The sequence below is a fragment of the Synchiropus splendidus genome, chromosome 3 (assembly GCF_027744825.2).
Source record: "Synchiropus splendidus isolate RoL2022-P1 chromosome 3, RoL_Sspl_1.0, whole genome shotgun sequence".
NCBI classification, from domain to species: Eukaryota; Metazoa; Chordata; class Actinopteri; order Syngnathiformes; family Callionymidae; genus Synchiropus; species Synchiropus splendidus.
The window spans coordinates 16,632,383-16,650,513 of NC_071336.1; the positions used below are offsets into that span (position 1 = coordinate 16,632,383).

The 18,131-nt window shown below is 42.7% G+C and overlaps 3 protein-coding genes across 3 annotated transcripts; 2 read left to right on the plus strand and 1 right to left on the minus strand.

The window, feature by feature from the left end:
• Positions 1-406: 406 nt before the first annotated feature.
• On the plus strand, positions 407-3,346 carry trmt10a (tRNA methyltransferase 10A). Its single transcript, XM_053859344.1, has 7 exons — positions 407-794; positions 1,024-1,198; positions 1,271-1,342; positions 1,417-1,491; positions 2,318-2,467; positions 2,542-2,647; positions 2,776-3,346. The coding sequence occupies exons 1-7, from the start codon at positions 616-618 to the stop codon at positions 2,949-2,951; spliced, it is 933 nt and encodes a 310-aa protein (XP_053715319.1). The 5' UTR covers positions 407-615; the 3' UTR covers positions 2,952-3,346.
• A 73-nt stretch (positions 3,347-3,419) lies between these two features.
• Positions 3,420-6,670, plus strand: spata6l (spermatogenesis associated 6-like). The gene is made up of 10 exons (XM_053860540.1): positions 3,420-3,700; positions 4,055-4,192; positions 4,396-4,444; positions 4,516-4,557; positions 4,656-4,780; positions 4,910-5,002; positions 5,156-5,350; positions 6,019-6,128; positions 6,227-6,323; positions 6,531-6,670. Exons 1-10 carry the CDS (start codon positions 3,653-3,655, stop codon positions 6,597-6,599), a joined length of 966 nt encoding a protein of 321 aa, XP_053716515.1. The 5' UTR covers positions 3,420-3,652; the 3' UTR covers positions 6,600-6,670.
• A 3,157-nt stretch (positions 6,671-9,827) lies between these two features.
• slc1a1 (solute carrier family 1 member 1) lies at positions 9,828-18,120 on the minus strand. Its single transcript, XM_053858441.1, has 12 exons — positions 17,813-18,120; positions 15,393-15,533; positions 14,949-15,041; positions 14,734-14,848; positions 14,613-14,655; positions 14,437-14,532; positions 14,142-14,326; positions 13,373-13,480; positions 12,577-12,699; positions 12,314-12,508; positions 12,005-12,139; positions 9,828-11,937 (listed from the first exon to the last, which is right to left on the minus strand). Exons 1-12 carry the CDS (start codon positions 17,910-17,912, stop codon positions 11,697-11,699), a joined length of 1,575 nt encoding a protein of 524 aa, XP_053714416.1. The 5' UTR covers positions 17,913-18,120; the 3' UTR covers positions 9,828-11,696.
• Positions 18,121-18,131: the final 11 nt, after the last annotated feature.

Here is an 18,131-nt window from a genome sequence, read left to right on the forward strand (position 1 = left end):
TAGCTGGGTTTCATGTCCATCTGCTGGCTCTGGTCCAAAGAAAGTGGGTTGAATGGGAGCAGTTGGTTACAGGATCAAGTTACAGACCCAGCACGGAATATACCCACAAGAGGGCGATAGGCCTTGTCTGCACAACTGCACAACATTAAAAATAAACGTGTTTTGAAATTGCAAGACAAGGTGAGTATAGTGCAAGATAATAGTTGCATATTGTTCAAATCAAATCAATCATCATCATTTTTATATTATTATATTCATATGCATCGTTAACAGAGGGATTTTCCCCACTTGGCGTCCCCATGAAATAAATCATATTAGTGTAAATAAGACGTTATTTTCCAACTCACCTCACAAATTTCGTGCACATCCGGCGTCCATAAATGACGTCATCGATGCGCCGGCAGTGTTTACATGTGGAACAGCGGTCGTACAAGTAAACAGCCGCAGCGTTTCACAGGTTTCCTCGTTATTTACCGCTTGGTGTCTTCCAAGGACCTGGAAATCCACAGATTAGACATTGCATTACGTAGAAAGTGGGGTTACACTTGCATATAAATGGCCGTTTATTTTTCACAAGGCTAAAAAGTTGAGCCGCCTGCTCCATAGGAACCACGCATGGCTGAGGAAGGCGCGAAGAACGAGTCCGGGTCTCCTCAGCCGCCCATCGAGAACGAGGAAAACCTCAACACTCAGTCGAATGTAGCGCAAAACGGTGAACCGGAAAATCTGTCCAAAAGACAAAGAAAGAAGCTCCTGAGACAACAGAAATGGGAGGAAGAGCGAGAGCTCAGGAAGTAAGACCAAACAGCATAAATGATGTCTGTAAATACGTATATTGAAATGAAAATAGGAGGTTAAATATTCTCTGGTACAGAATGGACTAGAAGAATATCTTATGTAAACCACGTCCCAGTTTAAAATTGATAATACACTTCAACATCACTTACAATATATAGTTAAACATGTTATGATTAGCATTGTTTTTGTATATATTTTTAATGTTCTAATGTGTTATGGTTGCAGACAAAAGCGTAAGGAGAGGAAGCAACAGCGCCGTGAGCAGCGGCAAAGTAACTTCGCACACAAGGAAGAGACAGGCGATGGCCTGTGTGCGTGGAAACATCCTCGTAGAGAGGTGACTCCTAGTCCAGTGAGGGTGGTTTTGGATTGCAGTTATGATGACCTCATGCCCATTAAGGTAACCGGTTTCTAGAGAATTGTCTCAGAGAACGTATGTTCAAATTTATGATGGTCTCCGTCATTCCAAAAGGACATTCGCAAACTTCACAGACAGGTCCAGAGGTGCTATGCTGAGAACCGACGAGCGCTACATCCTGTCCAGGTGAGTGGTGCCTCAATGACCCGTGAACCTGCTGGAGAATCGTCAGACTAAAACCCATGTGTTTACATGCGCAGCTGCTCATAACTAGCTTAGGTGGACAGCTAAAAGAGACAATGGACGAGAAAGACAGAGGATGGGTCAACTGGAAGGTAAGAAGAGATACAGTGGTACCTCGGTTCTCGACCACAATCCGTTCCAGACGGCCGTTCGACAAGCGATTTGTTCGAAATCTGAATCGATTGTTCCGATTACAATGAATGGAAAAAGAAATAATGCGTTCCAAGCCTTAAAATAGGCTTTTGTAGGAGTGAATGTAGAGTGTCTGCTGCAGGTGCGCTGTTCCTCTATGTGTGTGGCCGCTGCATGTGGGAGGGGTTGCAGAGTGAGCGACGTCTCTCCAGAAGTGAAGAGGTGCCCGGTGCGTGTCCAGCTCTGAATGTGCGCTTCTGTGCAGTTTGGCTGTGACAAAGTCATAAACCAAATAACGCTCTGTCCGAGACTCGCCTCATCCCTGTCTGAGCTCCAGTAGACAACACCTCCCCTGAGCACCTCCCCTGTGACACTCTACCACGGTCCAATGCGGAGACAGGAAAGGTTTAAACCTCAATATGAAGAAAAAACAGTCAGTCAATGTAGCTAACGGGACACGTCTGCATACAGAGGCTGCGTTATACACAATGACAAAGCACGTCGTGGGTGAGCCGATCGGCCTGCGCACGTTATGTTTTTTCTGGCTTTTATTCGGAGGCGTTTGAGAAATCCGGAGCAAAAAAATCTTGAAATTTCCGATTTGTTCAAAGTCTGGGATGTTCGAAAACCAAGCTACCACTGTATTTATATTGACATTGAAAAATAGTGATGTATGTGTGAAGTAAAAGTAATTGGATTTGTGCCTGTGTCAATGAGGAAAATACTGTATTACCTCCATCAAATGAGACAGCTGTGTTTTTGAGATGTTTCTTGTCGTGATGGCAGGATATCTCCGTCAAAACAGAGCACTACAGTGATGTCATTACCAAGGATCAGCTGGTCTATCTGACGTCCGACTCTCCGAATGTTCTCGAGAAGCTGGATGACTCTAAAGCTTATATAATTGGCGCCTTAGTGGACCACAACCATCACAAGGTTAGTTTGGGCCTCGAGGAAGTACTGATGCTCCAAATCTTTGATCATGATCACTGTACTTGTTGGACCTGCAGGGGATCAGCTTCGAGAGAGCCAATGCACTTGGGATTGGTCACGCTCAGCTACCTCTAAGTAACTTTGTCAAAATGAACAGTCGGAAGGTTTTGGCTGTCAATCACGGTGAGACTCTTGAAATGATGTGTTTGTGGTCTCTGGCTTATTGTTATGTATGTTTGTTATGTTTGTTGTTATGTTAAGATCCAGAGTAAGTCTCAAGGTAATGAAGAGGACATGTTTTGTTCTTTCAGTGTTTGAGATCATTTTGGCATTTCTGGAAAAGTGCAACTGGAAGGAGGCTTTCTTCACCGTGCTGCCTCAGAGGAAAGGAGCGACTGCTGTTGATGAGCATGCAAATGACGTGCCAGATAAAGAAGCTTCTGACTCGGACTCTGATCATGAAGACGGAACGGAACAAACACCTTAAGCATGTGTTCTCATATCGAAATGTGCTGAATAGTTTTTCTTCCAAGTCTTGGCACTTTTAGGTTCTGCTTTGTTTACTTTAGATATTTATTGACCACTGAGAAACAATTGGTCTGAGAACTTGAGTGTTTTAGTTAATCCAAACAGTTTTCATGGTCCAAGAATGGGGTTCACAGTTCTCACCTATGAGTGATTCTCTGTATAGATACAAGTCGGGTGACAGTAATGACTTGTGCCAGTGACTTGCTTCTGCCTTCAGCAAACAAACAATAAAATAAACAGTGACCACAATTTGTATAGCCATTACTTTTAATGAGCAAATTAAAAATGAATCGCTCACAGAAACTTGGAACAAAAATGAGACATATTTTTCTTATCATGGACTAAAGAAATAGATCAGTGGTTAACCAGCCAAAACAGGCCACTATGAGAACCAGCTCCTGTAGCCATCTGCTTCTGATGACGTCAACAACCCTATTCTTTATTATGCATCAAAGCAATCAACCCTGTGCTTTAATCTCAAAGTAAAACGACAATGAAATAAATACTTCCGCATTAGCAGCTATGGCCATGAACCTGAGACATGCGACGTAATTCGGAGCAGTGGTTGCCGTGGCAACGTCAACCGGAAGTCGCGGTTTCCTTGGGAGCGATGTAAAGTGAACAGTGAAGCGGAGACGTGGAGTTTGTTTGTAACCTTCAATGTCTCGGAAAGCTCTGAAAGTCGTTGTTGAACTGTTTTTCAGATCGGTAAGTTCGTCATTTCGCATGCAGCTGTTCCCACTGCCGTCAGCAGGTGTCACCAGACTTCACAAGTTAAAACAATTCATTAATATTGCGTACTATGTATTAAACTATTTTGAGACATTCGGCATTGACAAAGCGGACCATCTTAAAATATTAACTATCGTTTTCTCACTGTCAACGTGACTCATTCGCGCTAGGTAAACGTAAATAAACCATTAATGTTTTTAGCATAGAATTAACGCCCGTGAATTTCAGTAAGGAATTTTAGAAAGTTGCTTTGGATGTCCAACAGAGGGCAGCAGAGAGTAAGGACGCGTCAGTCTCCCGTTTCAGCTCATATCCCACGTTCCTTCTCAGGTTTCCTGTCCAGGTGTTCACCTGCCATCTAAAGACGATGTCTTCCTCAGCATGTTCATCATGGGCCAGTACGGCCAGTCCGTCTGCCTCCCCCCCGTGTTCCCGCTGCTCTTTCACGAGAAGATGACTTTTGAAAAGGCAGGTGATGGTGTTGTGTGTACTGTTGACCACAACACTGCCATGATCAATGCTCGTCTGTTGAACTGTTGAGCCCCATACCTCCAGCGTGTTTGTCAACCTCGTGTTGTGTATTAAACATTAACATTAAACATCAACATTAATGGCCGTGCTTAAATGCCAACCTTTTCCATTAAACTATAAACATGTTCTCTAAATTTCAGATATTTAAATATGCCTATGACCCCGGAGACATTGCTGTGCTGCTGGAGCGTAAGTTCTTTTTTTTTCCTTCTGCCCAAGAATGTTCACACTTCTCATCGTGAAAACGTTCTCCTCCTCAGATGAAACAGTTCAGATCAAACTTCTGCAGGTGACCCCACCAGGTGAGGCTTCACGATTTGAAGTCGAGGTCGTGCAGAATGTGGACAGATGATCTGCTTCACTGTGTTCTGTCTATCACAAAACCTGTTCTTGTGTTTAGTGGGAGAAACCCTAGCATTTTTTGAGGAAAGTGCCCGTCAATTCTTCTTCCCCGAACCTAAACTGGTACCATGTTTGTCTGGGGTGGACAGGGAGGTCCTGATGACCCGGGCGCCGTCCTTCCGAGTAGGTCCAGCCCTAGAATAGATGTCAGGTAGTCTGTTAGTGAAGCAATCATTTTGTTTGCTGTGGATGTTGCCTGGATCTTGTATGTGTTGGTGCTACAGTCTTGTTTTTTTTACCATCTATTACTAGGGCATTGCACCAAGGTTGGAGTTCTGCACCAGCACAACTATAATTGAATGTTCAGCTAATGAAGTGATCAACATTCACCCTAACGTCTCTCTGGTAAGCTATTGACACCGAAAACAATGTATTGGTGGAACAACCCAAGGTCGGAGTCTCTCACAGAAAAGTCACAGTAATAAGTACTTTGGGCGTAAAGCATTGTATCCTGAATGAGTTTGGATCACTCAAAGTTCGATAACCTTCCATTCACAGCGACCACTTGCAAAGCCGAGCAAAAAACGCAGGGAGTCCGGAATCCCTTCTCCTCAGAGAGGACGATCTCCTGTCAGGACACGCTTCAGAGACTCTCTCAGTTCACGGTCCCGATCTCCATCACCTGTGAGAGTTGGTAGCTTCCAAAATCTGGCGAGGCTCAGCCTGGAGGACACCAGCCAACCCATCTTACAGGTCGTCATGAATATTTGAACTTTGTCTGAAATTATATCAAACCTTGTCATAGTTTTGGAGAATGACATTGAAATTTACAACAATCAATGTCGCTATGAAGTATGTTGCATGTGTGAAACCAGCCAAGGACACTAAATAGTAGAAAAAAATCTTCATTGGTGCTGGGAATCTAGTGGAGTTTGAACCTCAATTACAGGTCTGAAAACCATATGAGAAATAAATCTTCATAACAAGATTTATTGAAAGAAAAAAATAGCAATGATTTCACCTTTAAGATGATGGTAGTTTTTGTTGTTTGACAGTCAGGACCCCCCACGTTGCATTTTTTATTTGAAATTATTATTTATTATTTGAATTATTAGACTGTATTAATAAATGAATTATTAATTGTTATTTTCTGTTCCAGCCATGGTCATGTAAAGCAGATACATAATACAGATCAAAACAAATTATATTCATGCTTGCAGCGTCTCTTGCTTGCCAAGGTTCAGGCTCACGTGAAGCTGCTGTGCCACATTGTTTTGTGTCACATCACAGTACCATGTATAAATACTTAACATGTTGACTTCAGATGTTCAGATGTGTGGTTAGAGTTTAGGTTCATGATTTAATATCAATAAGTGCTTTATGCTACTATACATACCATTTGCATTTATATCCCTTAATAGGTTGGAAGAAGATACGACAGTCCACCTGAGTCCATCTGCTCAGAGACAAACCTTCATAGAAGTTCTTCACCATCACTGAGGTCTTTCAGAGGACCATCCCTGGCGAGCAGGTACATTGACTTCATCAGAACGTTGTAAAGCAGAGACATCCAAAACAGATATCTGTGAGGAGGCATGCAGTCTTGCTATTAAGTTCAAACTTCTCCAGGACACCGTCATCGTGCTCTAGTAGAGATTGGGAGGAGGTCCATGAGCGTGTGCGGGGGCTCCTTACCGCCCCGAGAGCTGTCCGTAGACTCACTTATGTAAGTAAAGGCCATGTCAAACCAGTTTCATGTTTTTCACGTCATAACATTTGCAATGTATTATTGTCGTGAAGATGGCCGTAGAGAACTGTCTGAACTGCAGAGTGCATTACTTTCTATATGAGAAGTCTCTATAGTTCTATGATTGCCAAACCTAGGATAAGCTTACTGGTGACCGTTGCTAACATCCTCCTTGTGCGTTTTTAGGGAGCTTCACATGCCGAGGTAGAAGATGTTTTGTGCAGGAATGCAATCTCACCAGGCCCACCGTGGTGATGGATCATGTAGGTCCCTAAGACGTGATTTTAAAAATGTTTTTAAGTTGACAAATGTACCCAATAGTGTGTAAATAAAGATTGTTTTCTGAAACTTGCTGCATTTTTGGACACTGATCTCAAAGGAAATTACAGGGTATATGGTCATTAGTGGGGTAAAAACAGATGAAGAAGGGAAAGCGGTGCTAAAGTCGCCTGTCTCGACAGGCATGCCAAACTAACTATGAACCCCAGAAAGTGTATCATCCGTTTATACTGAGAGACCTGCCAGGAGCGAGCACGACTTGCTCAGTAAAGGTCAAACGCATCCCAAGGTCGTCTGCCTCTCTGCTATCCGTTTGGTAATGGTGTCCCATCACTCATCTCCATATCTATGACCACATCTACATATTCACAGCCGAATCAGTCTGGCCTGTCCCTCATTCAGCCACTCTTCTGCTATTCAAGCTCCGCTATTTCCAACATCTCTCTCCAGCAGTACAACACACGTATCTTCTCATCGTACTGACACACACTGCTGATGTCTTCTTTATTCTATTCTTTGCACTGTTGAACAACCACGTTTGCTTTTCAGCTCATGTCTCTCTTTGTTTTTGTTCCTGCCCTTTAGTCTCCCCTTTAGCCAGGTTGTTATTGTAACCGAGTCCTGGCGTTAAAATGACCTACCTGGTTAAACCGAAGTTCAATAAATAAATAACATACGGCCTAAATTGTAATTGCATTCCTCACTAACATGTACCATTGAAGGAAATTCATCAAATGTTTTGCCTTTACATTTTGTTTGGCCCCTATGGTGACTTAACATAGATTTGTTTCTTCTGTTAACATCCATAAGACACTTCATGTAATGGTTATCTGAGGGATGTGACATCATGAAAACCTTCACTCCCTTTGCCAAGTGAACTGGTAAATCAGTTATTAAACCGTTGTGGAGGAGCTATAGCTGCATGAGATCCTTCATCATAATATTTTTCCGACTGTGACGCTGCTCGGGAACATTGAGATCTACCGCCGCTGCTGATTCAGCCTCTATACCTGGACTATTACACCATTTCACAGAGGTGAATCTGGGGTTGTCAGATTTTGGCGTTCACATGAGCAGAATAAAGCAGTGTTTTTCAACCTTTTTTAAGCCACAGAACACACCAAGGCTCAGCACCAAAGGAACGGCAGCCAAACCACAATTGTGCCTTGTCGAAAGTCCTGTAGAAAATCCCTTTTAATTTGTGAAAAATTGTAGCTACTGACACTCGGCTGTTTCAGCAGGCAGACTATGTATTTGTTTAAAAATGTCTCCGGAAAGGGATGGGCAATATGGCAAAAGTTAGATTTTTACTACGATGTCTTCAGCATTATTTGATCATAGTTTGGGGAAATTTCAAGACAAATCAGCTTCATTACAGCAATGTTTCAACATTTTTCTGAGCAAATTTGTTTGGGTCTACATGTAGCCAACTTTTAAACAACTGTGCAAACTTTGATCACCTATGAATGTCAATGAAGTTTGGAAGTGAGGCATCACTTTAGCCGTAAGCTCTGTTCGCTCTGTGGTGCAGACAGCCCTGGCGTCGCGGGACCAATGAGGAACAATGAATCATACTGTCGTGAAGGTGTGTGGTCAAGGTAGAGGCGCATCAGGTTTATAAACAACTCACATTTCTTCGCTCTGTGTGTGTGTGTGTGTGTGTGTGTGTGTGTGTGTGTGTGTGTGTGTGTGTGTGTGTGTGTAAAGACGGAGCACCATGCGCACCACTGCAAGTGATGGACATGTAAACATGTCAGCATAGATCTACAGTGTATAGAAAGAATGTGAGTGAATCCATGTGTTCTCCTCACATTGGTAGATGGTCGTGATGTTCTTATTGATGCTCTACCTCTGTCTCTGGACAAATTAGGTGAAGTAGGATCATTTCCCAAAGCAACCACCCGACACTCTCTCATGGCACACTAGTGTGCTGCATCACACTGGTTGTCTGAACATCTCTCCACCTTGAGGTGCCAGAGTCTGTATTCTATCACGATGTGATGGGTGACAAAGTTTGGCCTGGATTTGTATGTCATCGATCATAGAATGTTTTTCTATTGTCCTTTTGACAGAATAGTTGCTGCATTCTGCAAGGTTTTTCTATTATTTGCCTCCCTGAAGAGGTATATAAAATGCATCCGAATTTAAGTGATTTAATGGTTCATTTTTTCCACATCATGTACACAGAAGGGCTCATCATTTTGATTACAAATTCATTGTCAATCCATGTGCTCGGTATCGGTGATGATTTTTTTTTTTGCAACTTCCAGCTTGCTCAGAATAAATCAGGACGAGGACTGACAGATCCACATAGTGTCTTCAGTCGTGGTGAAAAAAAGAACTAGGCCAGTTGGCAAAGAGCTTGAGTTACTGTTTAATCTAATCCAGTGTTTTTCAACCTTATTTAAGCCACAGCACACTTCGTTCAATGAAAAATTCCAAGGTGCATTATTTGAAATCAGTTGAAAGTCCTGTAGAAAATCCTTTTTAGTTTGTGAAAAATTGTAGCAACTAACACTTGGTAATTTTGGCATGTAATTTCCAGAAACAAATTTGTTTAAAATGTCTGCAGAAAGGGCAGGGCAATATGGCAATATATTCTATGATTTATTTATTTAATTTAAATAACTTTCGATTTTATCGCGATGTCATTTGCATGATTTTATTTTAGTTAGGGGGATTTTCAGACATATCTTTAATATTCTTGTCTCAGCTTGCTTCATCACAACAATGATTCTTTCTCTCTTCACATTTTGGAGCGCATTTTGTTATGCATTTAGTTTTTAGCCCACTTTTAAACCGCGGACCAAACTTTGACAGTCTACGAGTGTCAATAAAGTTTTGAAGTCAAGTGTTAGCCGTTAGCTCTGTGGTCACATCAGAGGCACATCAGGTTTAAAAACAACTTGATGTTGCGCATTTGACCTGCTTCTTCCCTGTGAGTGTGTGTGGAAAGAGGAGCATACATCTATAGTGTATGGAAAGAATGTGAGCGAATCCATGTGATCTCCTCACGTTGGTAGATTGTCAACAGGTTCTAATTGTTCATGATTTAATGTCATCATATCATCCACCTCCATCTCCGTACAAATGAGGTTAAACTGGATCATTCCCACTGCACTGGGTGACTTCCTCTGGGATTTGTCTCCGGACTATGAGGACAATGATGAGAAGAATGAAAGAAGAGAGTGTGAGCAACCTTGTTTTATTAGTTTGCAGTTCCACACATTGGAGTACAGGTGGATTCATGTGGCGCAGGTATTCGAGTCTTTACACAATTGTTGTGTGCTTTTGAGAAGACGGTACATATCATCTATAGTAATAATGGAGAGGTTCATTGACGCTTGGTCTAACATGCCGCCTTGGATCAATTCTCCACGGAGAAATGTAAAACAACACAGAGAAAAATGTGGAACATTGTTCATCAAAAACACCTTTACAAAAAATGACATCTATGTGCATGAAAAAACAAACCAATATAAAACATATAATTATCACCAAAAGTATTTAGATTCAAATGAAATCATAATTATAAACAATTTAATAACCACAACATTCCATTTTCTAATAAAACGTGGTACGATGCTGCAAAAGAGAGTTGAGTATGAATACAATTATAAATTAGAACACATCTATGTTATATTTAAAAGGAGAGATCATTAATCAAAACTTAAGATGTCAGAAGTACAAAAAGAGATTCTAGTTGTATTTGAAGGTTGATGTTAGCAAATACCAGAACTGGCAAAATGTGCAAACAGAAATGTTGAAGACCTCAATAATCTGGAGATGAAGCGATGATGTGCTTTTGCTGGTGACTTTTTTAATATTAATAATGGACTTGGTTAATTCACAAGATAATCTGAAGAATGATCATTTATGCCAGAGAGTTTATATCTGAAACAACTGAATTCTGTGCTGAATATCAAGAAACACTTAGAACTTAAAACTCATACCATTTCCATTATTCAAAACTCAAACCGAACGATGACTGAGGAATCGCATGTCGATTAAACAAGTTTGTTAAATGGATTTGGAGTAGAATTGTGTCATATTTAAGTGCATTCGAACATTGTAGGTTCAAGGAACTAAATGGTCTCTTGCCAGTGGATCCATCTAATGCAGTCTTGCGTCTCTGACTAGTTGATAGGCAGAAAATACACAACCAAATATCTACCAGTTTGTATCAGCGACAACACCATCAGGCAGTTGACTTTCTTAGCAATGATTAGAATGGTTGTATTGACACCTTTGAAACCGTAGCAGCTGGTGCTGTTGTGCAATCTGGCTCCAATTGCAGTAAAGAATCTCACAGTGTTGAACGAGCCTTCAGAAATGTGTAAACTGACTTCATGAAACACTGTCAGCGCTTCTTTAAAATATTGCTCCATGCAATGTTGCAGTCAACCTCGTAGGTTTGGCACAGTTTAAATACACATTATACTACAAGCAGTGCATTATGGGGAACAAGCTGTATAAGAAAATAAAGCCGGGTCTCACGCTTCCTGATGCTACCTTTACTTATACTGTTCACTCATTTGGCGACATGGGTCGTTGATCCATGGTATTCATGAATATAAATATATATATATATATATTTCATAATTTCGTAATATAGTAAGCAGTGTTTCCAGTGTTTGGCTAAAGTGCTAGAATGTCATCTAATTGAATCGGGTTCAACATACATGTGTAGACATAGGATTTCTCACTAAAGTATGGGAGCAGAGACAGGCTGTCCGATTCAACAAACATTTTAACACTCAGGACTTGACGGGGAATTCATTGTGACTCCAGGTAGCCCTGGATTCGCTCCAAAAACACCCCCCCCATCCTTCTTCTCCTCAATGTGAAATTGCTGGGAAAAAAAGTTGATATGAAATTGTCTCATATTTTGGCACAAGTTCAGTGTCGGAAGGAAGCACTTGGTTGTCCGACATGGAAAGGCGACTATCATGGATAAGCTAGATAGATATTGCTGATGTTTGAGCCTCAGCTGGTTTCTCCCTCTCGTCATGATGGATCTTGGTTCCTCCACATCCAAAGCAGTGGGTCTTTGTCTTGTCTCGTTCGACCGAACTAAAACTGGGACGTCTCGGTGAATGAGATGGCGTCTGTCTTGTCGACAGTGAAACCTCCGTTTACATAGGATTTCTTTTCGCACTCGTCGTCATCCAGTGTGGTCTCCAAAGCGAAGGGGTTGGAGACGTCCGCGTCCGAGTTCAGGTCCATCCTCTCTAGCTCCCTCTTGGACAATTTTTCGACAATACCGGCTCCGTAAGCGTCGCCAAGTACGTTGATCATCGTACGGAACCGATCTCTGAAACAAAACAAGTCATTTCAAACGTTGTGCTCTACGAATGCAGACACTGGTTATCTGGACTCACAGCAGCCAATCCACTGCAACAATCAAAGTGACATCACTAGCTGGGAGTCCCACAGCTGTCAGTACAATCACCATGGTAACCAGGCCTGCATTGGGAACGCCGGCTGCACCGATACTGGCCACAGTTGCTGTTATGCTGTAATATACAAACAACACGATAAGGACAACAACACAACGTTTAAGGCAGGTTTGAAGAATACATTAACAAAAAACAAGACCAGAACACTGACTTTGGAACTATGGAGTCCAGAGGACACTCTTGCTCTCCTTATAAACAACTGAAACTGTTTAAGGATCTTGTTTGTTGTACCTGATGGTCACAATCTGTCCCACATCCAAAGCGTAGTCATTGAGCTGAGCAATAAAGATGGCTGCCACAGCCTCGTAGAGCGCTGTTCCGTCCATGTTGATGGTGGCCCCCACCGGCAGCACGAAGCGAGTGATTCGCTTGTCGATCCGATTGTTCTCCTCGGCACATCGGAAGGTGACGGGCAAAGTGGCGGAACTGCAAGCGTTGCACCTGTTAGAGCCTCACCTTAACAACGTCTGGATAATCAAAGAAAAGCAACGCACCTGGATGAGATCATGAGGGCGGTCACCAGGGCCTGCGCCATCCCCAGGGTGAACGTGTAGGGATTTTTCCTCACGATGATGAAGAAGATGAGTGGGAGGCAGATGATGGCGTGGATGGCGAGACTGAAGGACACATCTTCATTAAAGGAACCTCAGAATCGCACTCATCTCGTGTCTAAAACCATCTTTTACGTAGGCCTTAGTAACGTATTTAAAATAACTCCCTAGCATTCAGGAATCGAATGTGTCCATAAAACAAGATGTGTTATGCCTTGAAAAACTACACTCACAATTTTAACATAAACATACTTGATGATGCTGTTGAAGACCAATTTTGGCATTATATATATTTAGTCTCACACAAAATCATTGTAGAAAAGTTTGTTTTCTTCTGTAGCATGTGATTCGAACAAATATTGCTGTGTGCTGTTGTTCTTCAAAGGACTCGTATGTTATCAAGCAATAAGGAAACGTTTCCGCTGATATTGCAACACCTCAGTTATAAAATAATCGGGGAAAAAAACATGCTGGATTTCATCACATGAGCACTTCTTGAACTGCGCCCTGACCTTAACTCGGAGGATTTACTTAACATACCTAAACGCTGTCACAAAGATTTAGAGCCCCGAATGAAACTGGCATTACAGGACTTGCAGCTTGAGCAGTTCTGAATGTCCTTGTCTCTTATCAGTGGTCACAGCCTTTATGGCATCGACGGAGGCGGGGGAGACCCAAATGTCAGCCATAAATTGCCCAGGTCTGGAAGAGGGGGATATAAAATAATGGACCTGCTTACCCACTCAGAACCGTCACCATGTAAAGGCCCATCTTTCTGAAGATCTCCCAGTCTTCCACTTCGATGATCTTCGCAGCAATTAGGAAGAGGATCCCCACTGGCATGTAGCTGAGGAGGAAAGTCAATTGGTTTGAATTGTCAAAAGGTTTAGGGCTGGTTTCGCCTCCAGAGAGGCACGCAATGATTCCCTGACTTCAGGTCAGGAATGAGAACATTTACCATGATGGATCTTTAGATTCTTTCTTTTTCCAAAGTGCTTGCATTTCTATCTTTCAGGCTGATTTTAGACCACGTCGCACTTCTCTCCAGTCAGCCACCTGTCTCAGTCTAAATGAGGTCAGGATGTGGTGTGTGGTAGCTTCAGTCTCTGGGTTGAGGCATCAACTGAAATTAACACCTTGGTCAGTGGCTTTTTGTCTGACTTGGGTTTGAGTGTCACATTTGGAGGATACAAAGAAGACAAGGAACAAGAGCAATGGCAGCTATTGTGATTCCATCAGGTCAACATTAGCATCCATGATGTGTTATCGAAGAGCTCAGTTCTACAATTAAATGACTTGACTCAGCGAGATAGGTGGCACCAAGAAGGGCAGGGCTGGTGGAAAAACAGTACAAGCTTGTCTGCACTGTACAATCCAACAGAGGTGCAAAGTGCTTGAGACACACTCAAATCAAGGAGTGTGTGCTTGAGTGCCCTGCCTCAGTGTCTGTGCCATCCAGACAGAGCTGGGTCCAGAGGAAGGCATGCTTGGATCAGATTCAAACTCACCACATGATGATCTGAACCAGCTTCATGGTCGCTTCATTCAGAGCGTCAAAGAACTCCAGCAGGATGCGCCCCTTTTCACCCATCTTCCCGATCACCAGGCCAAAGGCCACGCAGAAAACAATAATACCAAGGACATTGATGCCATCAGAGTACGAGCCGACAAGTTTGTACTCCTTGGTGATGTTCTGCAGACACACACACACACATACACAAAAGAAGTCAGAAGTAGCTGTAGCTTTTTTCCCCAGGTGTTTATTTCACATGAGGTGGGATGACTCCAAATGATCAGTGTTACCTCCATGACAGCTGAGATGGTGGTTGTTAGAGGAGGTATAGTAGCTGTCTCAGCTTGGACTTTTGGTGGCTCCACCTCTTTGCGCTTGGTCTTGTACTGTTGAGTAAGCGTTGCACGTCACAAACCTGCACTGATATTTCTTCAGAATTGTCTTTTTCTTTTCCTGTTTTTCTCACCTGCTGAAAGCAAGCCTGCACCAGGTTTTCTGGAAACATGTTTCTATTAGCAGAAAATATATATATTCAAACTCACTTTTCTGACTGACGCACACAATGCCACGTGATTCGCCTGATTCACCTGATCAGATCCAGGAGTGTGTCCACTGTTGTGACGTTTGGCGTCGTTCCAACTCTGTCAATGTGGTCTGTGGTTTGAGACACTCCTGGTTTGATTGCCATCACCAGAATAATTCCTGTCAACATCCAAAGGTTGGGCTTTTCACACCAGCGCTACGAGGCATGACAGATGATGATCCACTAGATACAAACATGTAAGACACTAGCGTCACTCACCGAGAATAACCGCGATGATTGTTGTTGAAAAATAATAAATCACAGCTCTCAGCCCGATTTTTCCCGAGACTTCTGAGTCCAAGGCAGCAACCCCTGAAACGAAGGCATTAAAAGCATTGAAAAGGTTTGACATGACAGGACATTTAATTCTGTTCTGTGGTAGCTGTAATCCTGACCCTTTTTTATAACCTGTTTGTGAGTTATGTAGAACAATTCAATATTAATCACAGATTCTTGGATTCACCTGATTGAAAGATCGACGATAAAGATAAAAGTGAAAATTGAATAAACAGCGAGAGAGTGTGTTTATTGGACAATTAAAAGCTAAATAACGGCTAAGGTTAGCGCTCACATTGTTGCAGTGTAAAAGTCATTGGAACATTTTGAAGCTTCTGGTTATGTTCAAAATCCTAGACTGGATTCATGAGCTCAGGCTGAACGCACCTGTGATCATGCTGGAAATGATGAGCGGCAGGATGACCAGCTTCAGCATTCTCATCAGGATCTCTCCGGGGAAGCCAAAGTATTGTTTGGACAGGTAGGACAGTGAGGAGTACTCTCTGACGACCACGCCCAGGCTGATACCTGGAACATCAGAGGGGAGGCCAATGGATTTATCCCTTTGCTTGCACTGCCCTGATGACGTCCTGGAAATCCTGAGCGAGTCGAGGCTACTAAACTCTCCATGTGACAGAACACCCTTGTGACTCTTGACCATTTTCCATCCTGGGATTCCTCTCATAGGCATTTAGCTGTAGAAACATTGGATTTGCTGCGTTGGAGCTGCTCAGAGACGCTTGTGAACAGAATGTGTGCCCCTCGATTCAGCAGTCACCCCCTCTCTTATCTGCGGGAGCAGACCTGAGGAGGTTGTAAAGGACGGAAGGATGACACAGCAAATATGGATGCAGGTGCGTCGTCAGAAAAAGACCTCTTCAGATGTCTGCAATTTATTACCGCCTCCGAGGGGATGATCGGATGGTCTGTGTTCCTCTGTCTGACATTTATGAGCACATTTCAATGAAAGCTCAAGGAATTTGACAAGGACCAGATGATAGATTTTGGATGGTGTTCCGAAGTTCTGGTCTGGGCCTTCATGAGGGCTTGTAGAATTTGGGTTGGTATGATTGGAGTGGGCATGATATCAGATCAACGATTGAATCTAGGGAATCTTGGGCAGGACCGGGTCATCACCAGAACAAGTAGGAGAGATAATCTTCAATTGAAAGGAAAGGTTAATGTGTAACGGCATGTGTAGAGGAGCAAGGACGGGTCAAGAGGGCTGGGAGAAAAGAGGTCTGGATTGTTGTGGCGATGAGCACAAACCCCACTGATCAGGAAACAGGGACTGCTAAAGGGATACAAGTGGTGGGACAGAACAGATGTGACAAGAGGGTCAACGTTTGGACACTTGATTCATGCAGGGAAAGGTCAGTAGCTTAGCTGCTGACAATGACTTTGATACAGAAGGTTTGCTGTTCAGAGACACTGAATATTTATTGGGCGATAGTCGGACCTTGGTCAAAGTCACTGGGACCATATTCTCCTGCCTTGTGTCACTTTGGTTGTTAGCAGTCAAAACCAAGCATTTGGTTTGGTGCAGCGACAAAGTAAATGGAAGAACGATGGCTGATGCAATAACGTGACATACTAAAGAAAAGCAACATGGTTGGAGAGGAGTCATATTTCAACACATGCCTTGTATTTGTCTTCTATAATTCATCCATCCATTTTCTTCCTCAGAAATAATCCCGGACTGTGGGTCGCTCTGGTTGGGTCAGATGTGAGGTGGAGGTCACGGTGCGACGACGTGGTTGAATAGTGCACATCTCCAAAATTATCATTTTTCCATTTTTTCCATTGATGAATCCAAATGTTTCTCATTTGAAGTGTGAGCAGTTGTGATCCAGTTGACCATTTATTTGTTTAAAGGTGCGTGGAATTTTAGTTGATAAAATCAAGTAAAAAAAATAAATTCATTGGGACGACAGTTCTTCACTCTGGCTTGTGAGTCAACAAACCCCAGATCAATTAGACTCACGAACTGGGCCAACGTGTTTTTTCCAAGACAAACATTAGAGCTCCAAAAAAGTGCAAAGGGAAATCAAGACGTGACACACACAATCAATAACGGGATGTAACATGGTCCTTCATCTGCTTCCTTATGACTCACCAGTTAATTTTTAACGCCTCCAGTGCAAAAACAAAATTCTTTCTCAAAGTTTTAAGTTTTAAACTCTTGCTTTAGCATAATGTTTTAGTACCAAACTGGTTTTAAGGAGTAGGACAGGATGCCTCGAAGGTCTAAAAAGCTGATTGTTCCTTTCAATGTTTGCCATTCAAATTTCCTTTTGCACATTCTGCAAACCCACAACCAAAGAGACTCAATGCTAGCTAGTGTGGTGAATGGCTGATATGAGTCAAGTGGTTATGAGAGTTACTTTTATCAGCTCTAAATGTTATACGTCGCAGCAAATATTTAATACTGTGAATTATTATTGGAGATTTATTGATGTATTTGTGGTATAGCTCTTTCTGGGCTATCTTTACAATGGATTACATTATAAATATAATTAATACTGCGAATTGAGTCTCCACGTCAGGGGGCTAAGCTAAATGCTTATTTCAAATGCAAGCAATAAAATTATTCTGTGAAATGGCTACTGGTTCAATATCAGCTGGCTATCGCCTGCATGTTGTGCATGTTCCTCAACTGATGTCTACACTCATGCTGTCTCTTCAGTCTGGTCACGTTTGGCAGAGACAGAGGTGTCTGTCCTCCGCGGCATAATGGTATGAAAGATATGTAAATACACAGACAGACTGATGCATGATAAACAGAGCATTCATCATTCTTCACCTACCGAGCAGCACGGACACAATTGTGGCTATAAGAAGCCAGTTCCTCCTCAGCAAGCCTTTAAAATTCATGCCCCGTCGCTCTTTGTTGCCTATCATGTCCATGGTGCTGCTGCTGATGTCCTTCTCTCCAAACGGACGGAGAAACACAATGGCCACCCGTCACAGATACAAAAGACTCCTGCGGTTGTCAGGTGCAGAGGAGGCAGAGACAGAAGAGAGACGTCTGCGTTGCTACAGCAAAGGATGCAACTGTCAGGCACTGATGATGGCCAGAGATGGTGTGAGGGAGGGAGACAGTACCACAGAAGAGGAGGAAGAGGA

Excerpts from the sequence above, each read along its gene's own strand:
- trmt10a (XM_053859344.1), top strand. The coding sequence starts at position 616 with ATGGCTGAGGAAGGCGCGAAGAACGAGTCCGGGTCTCCTCAGCCGCCC. Across the intron at positions 795-1,023 it reads GAAGAGCGAGAGCTCAGGAA|ACAAAAGCGTAAGGAGAGGA; the intron begins GTAAGACCAAAC and ends TTATGGTTGCAG. Across the intron at positions 1,199-1,270 it reads ATGACCTCATGCCCATTAAG|GACATTCGCAAACTTCACAG; the intron begins GTAACCGGTTTC and ends TCATTCCAAAAG.
- spata6l (XM_053860540.1), top strand. The coding sequence starts at position 3,653 with ATGTCTCGGAAAGCTCTGAAAGTCGTTGTTGAACTGTTTTTCAGATCG. Across the intron at positions 3,701-4,054 it reads TTGAACTGTTTTTCAGATCG|GTTTCCTGTCCAGGTGTTCA; the intron begins GTAAGTTCGTCA and ends GTTCCTTCTCAG. Across the intron at positions 4,781-4,909 it reads CCCGGGCGCCGTCCTTCCGA|GGCATTGCACCAAGGTTGGA; the intron begins GTAGGTCCAGCC and ends ATCTATTACTAG.
- slc1a1 (XM_053858441.1), bottom strand. The coding sequence starts at position 17,912 with ATGGACATGATAGGCAACAAAGAGCGACGGGGCATGAATTTTAAAGGC. Across the intron at positions 12,700-13,372 it reads ATGGTGACGGTTCTGAGTGG|TCTCGCCATCCACGCCATCA; the intron begins GTAAGCAGGTCC and ends TGTGTCCTTCAG. Across the intron at positions 11,938-12,004 it reads GTTGCAGTGGATTGGCTGCT|AGATCGGTTCCGTACGATGA; the intron begins GTGAGTCCAGAT and ends GTTTTGTTTCAG.